Raw genomic sequence first — 11,653 nt, 5'->3', positions numbered from 1 at the left:
GTAGCTGGGATTACAGGCACGCGCCACCATGCCCAGCTAATTTTTGTATTTTTAGTAGAGACGGGGTTTCACCATGTTGACCAGGATGGTCTTGATCTTTTGACCTTGTGATCCACCCGCCTTGGCCTCCCAAAGTGCTGGGATTACAGGCTTGAGCCACCGCGCCTGGCAGAAATTCTCCCTTATTTACATAATATTCTCGTCAAGATGTCCAAACACATCAGCGATTCTATCAATTTCATCTTCTTGCAGACAAGTTATCTCCTGCCCCCAGAAAAGGCCTTGTAAATTTTATGAAATGTCATGTCTAAAAACAAATTTTTTCTACTATCCCATTTAATTGATAGTTTTGCTGGGACGTGAATTCTTGGCTTAAAATCATTTTTACATCTTAGAATTCTGAATATTGCTCTATTTTCTTTTCTTTTCTTTTTTTCTTTTGAGATGGAGTCTCACCCTGTTGTCTAGGCTGGAGTGCAATGGCATGATCTCAGCTCACTGCAACCTCCGCCTCCTGGCTTCAAGCAATTCCCCTGTCCCAGCCTCCCATGTAGCTGGGATTACAGGTGCGTGCCATCACACCTGGCTGACTTTTTGCATCTTTAGTAGAGAGGGGGTTTCACCATGTTGGTCAGGCTGGTCTTGAACTCCTGATCTCATGATCCACCCGCCTCAGCCTCCCAAAGTGCTGGGATTACAGGCGTGAGCCACCATGCCTGGACTACTCTATTTTCCTCTAGCTTTTATTATTGCTCCTGAAAAGTCTGGTACTATTTTGATTCCTGATCCTAAAGCCCAAACATTCTCCTTGGCAGCTTGGAGGGCTTCTCTGTGTGGTAGGCTCTGAATTTCACAACAGTGTGTCTTGAAGTAGGTCTTTATCTTTCGTTGTTCTCGTCACTTAATGGGCCTGTTTGGTCTGAAACCTGTGCTCCCTGGTTCTGGGGAAAGCTCCTGCCTCGTTTCTTTGCTGACTGCTTCCTCTTTTTGTTCATCATTATCTTTCTTGGACAGATCCTCCATATCTTCTGCTTTCTCTTATTTTTAATCTCTTTTGTCTTTGTTTTCCTCGATCTTGTGGGAGGGTGTCTCAACTGTCTTTCAATTTGAGATTTTTGCTTCTGTTATCATAGTTTTAATTTCTAAGAGCTCCTTTGTAACCTGAATGTTTAAAATTACCATCCTGTTCCAATTTTATGGATATAGTGTTTTATCTCTTGGGTATATTAATGACCATCTGTTGAAGTTTCATCTCTTTCTTTTTTTTTCATTAGAGATGGGGTATCACCTTGTTGGTCAGGTTGATCTCAAACTCCTGACCTTGTGATCTGCCCATCTTGGCCTCCTGAAGTGCTGGGATCACAGGTGTGAGCCACTGTACCCAGCTCATCTCTCTTTACGGTGTCTCTTTCCCATAAAGTTGTTTGAGTTTGTTTTGGACTTTACCATTGTTGTTGTTAGAGGCCTTCCTCAGAGGTCTGGTGATCCTTGGCTGTCTGCTCAGATTTAAAAATGGGACACTAAAATTCTTGTTGGAAGTTCCTGAACATGGGAGAGACTTGTCAGCTTTGGTCCTCCATATAGTGTGATCTAGCTGTATTGCTTTATTGGGACCCTCCACAAGTCACTATCTTTTTTTTTTTTTTTTTTTGAGACGGAGTTTCACTCATGTTACCCAGGCTGGAGTGCAATGGCGCGATCTCGGCTCACCGCAACCTCCGCCTCCTGGGTTCAGACAATTCTCCTGCCTCAGCCTCCTGAGTAGCTGGGATTACAGGCACGCACCACCATGCCCAGCTAATGTTTTGTAGTTTTAGTAGAGACGGGGTTTCACAATGTTGACCAGGATGGTCTTGATCTCTTGACCTTGTGATCCACCCGCCTCGGCCTCCCAAAGTGCTGGGATTACAGGCTTGAGCCACCGCGCCCGGCCACAAGTCACTATCTTAAAGTCTCCTCTTTTGAGTTGGTCCAAGTCCCCAGGGCAGAATCTTCCATCCTCTTGCCTGGAGGATAACTAGGATTCACAGCTAGCTTTAGGAAATCAGGAGGAGAGATAAAGGCATGAACTTCCATATTTAGGGAGAAACTTTTCACTTTGGAAGCGTCACTCTCAAGATGTGCTTGGCATCCCTCAGATCACAGACCTCTGCCTTTGCAGAAAACGAACCTCCAGGCTTCAGCCACAGGGAAGGATGAGGCTGCTGCCTGCCTACAAGGAGTTGGGTAGTGGCTTGGCTTTGCTCTTCAGGGTCGTAACCTACGCTGAGGAAGGATTTACCAGAGATCGCACCCTTGGTGGGCCCCTTAGCTCTGTGGGTCTGCTGGAAATGCAGTGTAACCTCTGCAGTTTCTTCCAGGTCTGCAAATGGTCCCTAGACAGAAGCTACCCCAGGTACCATGCTTGGGACCTTCTCTTGGATCAGGGGCTGCTAATTCCTCACTACACAGTCAGTTATTTGACACTTAAAAATCATTTTATGGGCCAGGCGCAGTGGCTCATGCTTGTAAAGCAGCACTTTGGGAGATCGAGGCAGGCGGATCACAAGGTCAGGAGTTCGAGACCAGCCTGACCAACATGGTGAAACCTCATCTCTACTAAAAATACAAAAATTAGCCAGGAATGGTGGTGGGCGCCTGTAGTCCCAGCTACTTGGGAGGCGTAGGCAGAAGAATCGCTTGAACCCAGGAGGCAGAGGTTGCAGTGAGCCGAGATTGTGCTACTGCACTACAGCTTGGGTGACAGAGCGAGACTCTGCCTGAAAAAAAAAAATCATTTTATGGAAGTATAATAGACATACAAAAAAGTATATGTGTCATAAGTGCAAAATATACCAAATCATACAAATTACGTGCCCCAGAACATCAGTGCCTCCGAGCCCCTCTCTCCCTTTCGAGGACATAGATTCCCACAGCATTTTCTTGATGGCTCATAACACTCAGCACTTTTAGTATAGACACTGACATTCCTCTATTTTCTTTCAGAACATGGTTTTTAATTTTTGTACCACTTTTCCTGTTATGCTGTTTATCTTTTTCTTAGTCTGCAGAGTTCCTTTTCTACTGTGGCTTCTCTGCATTTGCCGCATACGTGAGTGTGGACATATGTGTGTGAACGTGTCCTCCTCTATTGGGTGCCTTTTCAGTCCCATAGTGGTGTCTTTTTATGAATGAAAGTTCTTAATTTGAATATAGTCTATGTTATTCCACTTCTCTTTCAATGTGAGTACTTTTTTGGACTGTTTAAGACACCACTGCCTACTCTAAGGTCACAAAAATATTTTATATTTTCTTATATAAAATGACCTTAGAGTAGTAAAAGTTTTATTGTTTTATAGGACCTTAGAGTAGTAAAAGTTTTATTGTTTTACCTTTCCCACTGGGATTTGTAATTGATTTATACAGATGGTATGAGGTACAAGCCTGGTTTATTTTTTTTTCATGTTGCTATCTGTCTTAGTCAATTCTGTATTGCTACCACAGAATACTTGAGACTGAGTAATTCATAAATGTATTCTTTCATGGTTTGAGGGGCTGGGAAATCTAAGATCAAGGTGCTGGCAGGTTAGGGCTTAGTTTATCTGCTTCCAAGATGGCACCCTGAATGAATGCCATGTCCTTCAGAAGGGAGGAACATCACGTCCTCATATGGCAGGAAGACAAGAGAGAGACAGAAAGAGAGAGAGAACACCCTATTCTGCAAGTCCTTTTACAGCAGCATTGCTCCCTTCATGAGGGCAAGACCCTCATGGCCTAAACACTTCCCATTAGGTCCCACCTCTCCTGACTGTTGCCCCGGGGATCAAGTTACAACATAGGAATTTTGGGAGACACATGCAGACCACAGCACCACCCAGTTGACTGAGCACCATTTACTGAAGAGCCCCTTTCTCCCATGGCACCCCACTGCCTCGTGCGTCGTGAACCAGGCAATTGTATATATGTGGGGGCTCCACACTTTTCACAGGGCGTTTCCTATAGCTCATCCTGCCTCTGAAGTTGTCTTCTGCAGGAAGATTCGTCTGAGTTATCGAATTCCTCACTGTTGAAAGGTGAATATCCCCTGCCCAGTCTTCACCCCTCTATGATCCCCTGATTCTACAGTCAAGGGCAGCTGCCATCTTCATGTTGCTATGTTGCTAAATCCAACATGGATGCCTCTTGGTCCTTCCATCCGTCACTGCCTGTCAGCCATCTTCCCTTCCTCAGTCATCCACCGACCTTCTGACCAAGTCCTTTTTAGCAAGCTGCTGTGGTCTGAATGTTTGTGTTCCTCAAAAATTCATGGATTAAAATCTTTACCTAGGAAATTACAGGCTCACCTGTAATCTCAGCACTTTGGGAGGCAGAGGTGGGTGGATCACGAGGTCAGGAGTTCGAGACCAGCCTGGCCAACATGGTGAAACCCTATCTCTACTAAAAATACAAAATTAGCTGTGCATGGTGGTGCATGCATGTAATTCCAGCTACTCAGGAGACTGAGGCAGGAGAATCGCTAGAATCCAGGAGGCAGAGGTTGCAGTGAACAAAGATCGTGCCATTGTACTCTAGCCTGGGCAACAGAGAGAGATTCCGTAGCAAAAAAAAAAAAAAAAAAAAAATTAGCTGGGTATGGTGGCATGTACCTATAGTCCCAGCTACTCGGAAGGCTGAGGCAGGAAAATCACTTGAACACAGGAGGTGGAGGCTGCAGTGAGCTGAGATAGGGCCACTGTACTCCAGCGAGGCTCTGGTCCCACTCCTCACAAACAGAAATCTTTACCCTCAAGGTGACAGCATTAAGAGGCAGGGCCTTTAGGATCTGGTCAAGTGCAGGTGGAGCGTCATGAGTGGGATTAGTGCTGACATGGTTTGGGTCTGTGTCCCCTTCAAATGTCATGCTGAGGTGGAATCCCCAGTGCTGGGCCTGGGACCCGGGAGGAGGTGTTTGGGTCATGGGGGCAGGTCCCTCACGAGTGGCTTGGTGCTGTCCTCACCGTAGCAAGTGCATTCACACAAGGTCTGTGTGGCGACCTCTCTGCCACTCTCTCTTGCTCCTGCTCTGGCCTGTGTGACGTGCCTGCCACCGCTGCATCTTCTGCCATGTGTGTAATCTCCCTGAGGTCTCCCAGGAAGCTGAGCAGATGCTGGTGCCATGCTGTGCAGCCGGCAGACCCGTGGGCCAGTAAACCTCTCTACTTTATAAATCACCTGGCCCCAGGCATTTCTTTATAGCTGTGCAAGAATGGCCTAAAACAATGCCCTCCTAAAAGTAACCCCAGATTCGGGCAGGCACAGTGGCACACCCCTGTAATCCTGGCACTTTGGGAGGCTGAATCAGGTGGATCACGGGGTCAGGAGTTTGAGACCAGCCTGACCAACATGGTAAAATGTCGTCTATACTAAAAATACAAAAATTAGCTGGGCATGGTGGTGCACACCTGTAATCCCAGCTACTTGGGAGGCTGAGGCAGGAGAACCACTTGAACCAGGGAGGCGGAGGTTGCAGTGAGCTGAGATCATACCACTGCACTCCAGCCTGGGTGACAGAGCGAGACTCCATCTCAAAAAAAAAAAAGGAACCCGAGAGAGAACTGCACCCTCCTGCCGAGTAAGGACACAGAAAGCATCATCCATGAGGAGCAGGCCCTCGCTGGACAAGGAATGTGCTGGTGCCATGACCTTGGACTTCCCAGGCTCCAGAACTGTGATATTAAACTTCCGTTGCTTATAAATTATCCTGTCTAAGGTATTTTGTTGTAGCGGCACAGACCGACCAAGACACAGGCTCACGGAGCTTCACACAGCTTGCTCTGGGTTGGCCTCTCCACAGCAAGACACTATTTGTTCCACTGCACGCCATACTGTGCCCAGACCAAGTCACTTGCTTTCTCTCACCTCCAGGCTGCCTGGGAGGTTCTCCCAGCCTCCCTCCTCCTAAATAACTGCCAGCTGTCCTTGGCCTCGGGTCACCTGAGTGCCCGCACTTCCTCATTGCAGAGCTGCCCTCACAATGAGGAAGTGGCTGCCTGGCAGTCTCCCTCCTGGGCTGTGAGGGGCTCCTGTGGACCAGGCCTTCGCCTGTCCCTCCTGCTTGGCCACCCCAGTCCACAGGTGGGCTCACCATCCCCAGGAGCGCACTGGACGCTTTGTGCAGCTGGCTGGTGCAAAGCGTTACACACACAGGCAAGAGTCCAGCAGACCCTTGGCCTGGCCACCATCCTGCCTCACCAGGCCACATGCCCCAAGGAACCAGGGTACATACCCTGCTGAGGAGGCACCTCCTTCCCCACACTCCTGTGGGCCGTGAACCTACCTGGCGCCCAGCCTCGTTGTTGTGGCGGTTCATGGCTGAGCGGGCATCTGGCCGGTTCTCCCGGGCGTCGGCGAACTCCCGAGACACCATCCCACCAAACTCGATGTCCTCGCTGCAGCCACCCCACTTCCAGTCCTTGCCTGGTGAGCCCTGGTGGCGGCTGCTGCAGCCACAGATGGCGGCTGTGCCCTCTGCACACGAGCGTGTCACCGCGAAGGCCACACCGGCTGAAGCAATGGCGTGGACAAAGGCTGACTCCCGGGTAGCTGCAGAGAGAGGAGAGACGCAGCATTAGCAGGGCTCAGCTCCAAGGACAGACTTGGGGAGGGCGGGGTCCGGGCCAATTTGCATTGCTATAAAGGAGCTCCAGAGGCTGCGTGGTGCATAAGGCAAAGCGGCTGACTGGCTTCAGGATCTGCAGGCTACGCAGCAGGTGGCTCTAGCAGCTGCCTCTGGCAAAGGCCTCAGCCTGTTTTTACTCGTGGCAGAAGGGGAAGGGGAGGTGAAGGGGAACCAGTGTGTGCAAGAGATGACATGGCGACAGAAGAAGCCAGAGACAGGGGAGGTTGGCACCAGGCCCTTTTTAACAATCAACTTTGGCTAGGTACAGTGGCTCATGCCTGTAATCTCGGCACTTTGGGAGGACGCGGTAGGACTGCTTGAGAGCAGGACAGCCTTTTCAACATAGCAAGACCCCATCTCTTCAAAAACTAAAAACATGAACTGGGTGTGGCCCCAGCTACGTGGGAGGCTGAGGCGGGAGGATTGCTTGAACCCAGGAAGTGGAGGCTGCAGTGAGCGATGATCACACCACTGCACTCCAGCCCTTTTAAAAAAACAGCTGGGCGTGGTGGCTCACACCTGTAATCCCAGCCCTTTGGGAGGCTGAGGTGGGAGGACTGGTTGAACCCAGGAGTCTGAGATGAGCCTTGGCAGTGTAGCCAGACCCCATCTCTACAAAAGATTTTAAAAATTAGCAAGGTGTAGTGGTGTGCACCCATAGTCCCAGCTATTCAGGAGGCTGAGATGGGAGGATCACTAGAGCCCAGGAGCTTGAGGCTGCAGTGAACTATGATGGCATTCCAGCCTCAGCAACAGAGCAGACACTGTCTTTAAGAAAAAAAAAAAAAAAAGGACTGGGCACAGTGGCTCACGCCTGTAATCCTAGCACTTTGGGAGGCCGAGGTGGGCGGATAACAAGGTCAGGAGTTTGAGACCAGCCTGGCCAACATGGTGAAACCCAGTCTTCACTAAAAATACAAAAATTAGCGGGGCGTGGTGGCAGACACCTGTAATCTTAGCTACTTGGGAGGCTGAGGCAGGAGAATCTCTTGAAACTGGGAGGCAGAGGTTGCAGTGAGCCCAGATCACGCCACTGTACTCCAGTCCGGACAACAAGAGTGAAACTCCGTCTCAAAAGAAAAAAAAAATATGGCACCAGGCCAGCGTGCACCTGGAAAGATGGTCAACATCACCCACCTTGGGGATGTGCAAATTGAAACCCAGTGAGGGGCTGCCCCACACATACTGGGACGGCTGAATCCAAGAGTTGGAGAGTAGCAAGTATTGGCAAGGATGTGGAGAAGGCAGACCTTGACCCTTGTTCTCGGCTGGAGGGAGGGGAAGGTGTGGGCCCCTTGGGAGGCTGGAGGGAGTGGAAGGTGCGGGCCCCTTGGGAGGCACTTTGGCACCGTCTTCAAGGGCAAGCATTCACCAGCCATTAGCAGCTAGGTTTGCCCCATTGGAAAGCCGTGTCTGCGCAGACTCATAAGCAAATGTTCACACAAGCCCCAAACTGGAAGTATCCCAATGTCCGTCAACAGGGATGCCTAAAAAACAGTGGCAGGTCCATAACAGCATTCAATTTAGGAACAATTAGAAAAATAGCACGAAGGATCTCAGAATAGTCACATGACTGAACAAAGGCAGGTAAAACCAGACAGCCACGTCCTTCTGCTGTCCAGACAGCCCAGGGTGCAGGCCCAGGGTGCAGACCCAGGTGTGGCTCCGCCCACACACCACCCACCTCTGCCGGGCTTCTTTCCATTTTCCTCCTTCACTGCAAGCACTGGCACTTGCACACCCCAGAGATAGGGCTGCCTGTTCTGGAATCTTCTGAAGACCAGTGGCCTCCAGCACCGCCTCCCCAGGGCCAGCCCCAGTGCCCCAAATGCCCCCGCCCCCAGCTTGGAGGGCTGCAGGGTGTCTGGAGCTGCCCGGGTCCTTGTACTCGGCTTCTTTCTTCCCCAAATGGGGAAATGGAGGCTAAGAGGGGGAGTGGCGTTGCTTGTGCAGAAGGGTGTGAGGGAGGGCTGGAACTTAGGAGGAAGCTCAGGCAGCCAGGACCAGAGGGATGGACATGAGTGGTGGCTTTGCAGAGGCCGGGTCCCCAGCCAGGCTTCCACAGCTGGGATGAGAGAATGCGCTGTGTCCTGGGGGTGGGTGAGAGGTATTGGGCCTGGTCAGGCCCTGCTTCCATTGATAAAAGGCACTCAGGGCGCCTGTGATCCCAGCTACTCAGGAGGTTGAGGCAGGAAGAGCCCTTGAGTTCAGGTGTTCGAGGCTGCAGTGAGCTATGATTACACCACTGCACTCCAGCCTGGCCAACAGAGTGAGAACCTGTCTCAAAAAATAAAAATAAGAAAAGACAGGCACTCACTTTGGACCCACCCTCCGACACAGTAAGGAACGGAGCACCTGCTGTTTGCTAAGCATTGCAGTCTGTGCTGGGGAACCAGCAGGGAGCCCACCAGGAAAGAGCCCGGCCTGCTGCTGAGTGAGGCTCTTACAGATCTAGGAGAAGACGCCTGTGCTTCGAGAACCCCAGCCTCAGCTTGGCCTCTGGGGGCTGCGTGTGCCCTGGGGAAGGCCCCTCCACGTCTCTGCTTCTGAGACCCACCTTTCCTTGGCTCTGACCTTCTCTTTCCCCTGGAGGCCTTCAGCCAGCAGGAGGGAGAAGGGAGCTCCGGGGACCCCCTCGCTGGGGACAGCAGGAGGCCTGGGGTTCTCCTGCAGCCAGGGTCCTCCCATGGGAGAAGGCGGGGTGGACATGGCTGCGTCCCAGTGTGTCCCCCAGTCCTCCTTGGCAGAGGCCCCCAATGGTCCCCTCAGGGTCACAAGAAAGTCATGGTAGGGGTTGTGACCTCCTCTGCCACCTGGACATCCAGGAAGCTTTCATCCTCGAGCGGATGGGGCTGATGTGGTCTGGATATTTGTCCCCGCCCAGACCTCATGTTGAACTGAGATCCCCAGGGCTGGGGTGGGGCCTGGTGGAGGTGAAGGGGTCATAGGGGTGGGTCCCATGACCTGGTGCTATCCTCGACATTACTTACGAGTGAGTTCTTGCAAGATCTGGTTGTTGAAAAGTGCGTGGCAGGCCGGGCGCGGTGGCTCACGCCCGTAATCCCAGCACTTTGGGAGGCCAAGGCAGGCAGGTAAATGAGGTCAGAAGATCAAGACCATCCTGGCCAACATGGTGAAACCCCGTCTCTACTAAAAACACAAAAGTTAGCTAGGCACGTTGGTGCGTGCCTGTAATCCCAGCTACTCGGGAGGCTGAGGCAGGAGAATCGCTTGTACTTGGAGGCGGAGGTTGCAGTGAGCTGAGATCATGTCATTGCACTCCAGCCTGGCAACAGAGCAGGACTCTGACTCAAAATAAGAAAACTTACCAGCCTCAGGTGTTTCTTTATAGCAATGCAAGAATGGCCTCATTCAGGGCACAGGCACGTGGTTGCAGGCTGCCCAGGAGAGGACAGAGCAGCCCCTGGGGCTTGTGATACCCTCGGGCCCAGGCTGGCAGGGGCAGAAAGGCATGAGTGAGTGAGTGCACACTCACAGACGCCCCCACACGGCCCGGCACGCATCCACACACAGCCAGCGCAGAGAACGCATGTTTTCCCCCATACCAAGAACACACAAGGTGGAAGGTATGTGAGGCTGTGGCATCACATCGGTGGCCCTCTGGCTGCTGGCAAAGCCGCCTGAGCCCCTTGAGCCTGCTTTGGTCGACTCTTCTGTGGATTGGCCAACAGTCCCCTGATGGCAGGCCCAGCAGCCCCATCCCCTCCCCAGGGCCCTGTCCATATCAGGCCTGGACACCCACTGCACCCAGTCACAAGCCCAGAAGAAAACTCTCCATTCTTCTGTATCCACTTCCCAGCACCAGCTCAGGAAGGGCTCTGCTTGCTGGCCAGAGACTATCCAGTTCTGAAACAGCCCTGGCCACCCAGGCTGCCCTGGCCTTCCCAGGTGGCCCTGGGGTGTCTCAGCCAATTTTCTCCTCCTGGTTCTTCTCTGTGGGTCCATCTCCCACCCTGCTATGAAGAGCCCCCTAGAAGGGATGGACACCCCCAGACTCTAGCTTCCTCCCTATACCACATGCATGCACAGCCATGTGCACACAGACACATGCACACCACACACGCATGTACACCCCACCTGATGCACATGCACACACATGCAAACGCACACATAAAGGCATGCACACCACACACCACACACATGCATGTACATGTACATCTATCACACACATGAGCACACACATATACCCACCACATGCATGCACACACATACACATGCATGCAAGCACAGCATACACATGCACCCACACATGCACATCCCACACACATGCACGCCAGGCAGGCATACCACACATACCATACACATGCACTCACATGCATGCACACCCCAGTCACATGCCCACACACACATACACAACACACAACACACAACCACATACATGAATACCACACACATGCACACACAAGCATGCACATCCCCACATGCACACTCACCCCACTCACATGCACACACACAAACACACACAATACACAACACACATACACATACATGAATACCACATAATACACAAACATGCATGCACACACCCCACATGCACACTCCACCCCACTGACATGCACACACACAAAAACACACACATACATACACATACATGAATGCCACACAATACACATAAATGCATGCACACACCCCCACGTGCACGCCCCATGCCCATGCACATGTACACACACACGTACGCACATATACATATGCATGCATGCATGCGCACCATACACACCACACACATGCACATCTCCCACAGATGCACATATGCATGCACAAGCCACCACACACAAACACATGCATACACACAGATGCACACACACACACCCCTCCACACATGCACACACACATGCACACACACACACACTCACATACCCCTCCACACATGCACACACTCATGCACACACACACACCCCTCCACACATGCACACACACATGCACACACACCCCTCCACACATGCACACACACATGCACACACCCACCCACATACCCCTCCACACATGCACACACAC

General features: G+C 51.5%; 1 protein-coding gene across 1 annotated transcript in view; it reads right to left on the bottom strand.

Annotated features, from left to right (window-relative positions):
* The window catches only part of WNT3A (Wnt family member 3A), a 58,658-nt gene that overhangs the window by 2,727 nt on the left and 44,278 nt on the right, over positions 1–11,653 (bottom strand). The window contains exon 3 of the mRNA XM_017532047.1: positions 6,296–6,561. Coding sequence (XP_017387536.1) covers positions 6,296–6,561 — 266 coding nt within the window. The remainder of the gene's footprint in view (positions 1–6,295; positions 6,562–11,653) is intronic.

This window comes from Cebus imitator, unplaced genomic scaffold (assembly GCF_001604975.1).
Source record: "Cebus imitator isolate Cc_AM_T3 unplaced genomic scaffold, Cebus_imitator-1.0 Scaffold75, whole genome shotgun sequence".
NCBI lineage: Eukaryota > Metazoa > Chordata > Mammalia > Primates > Cebidae > Cebus > Cebus imitator.
Note: the sequence above shows the minus strand (reverse complement) of the source record. Positions and strands in the feature narration are given on the sequence as shown.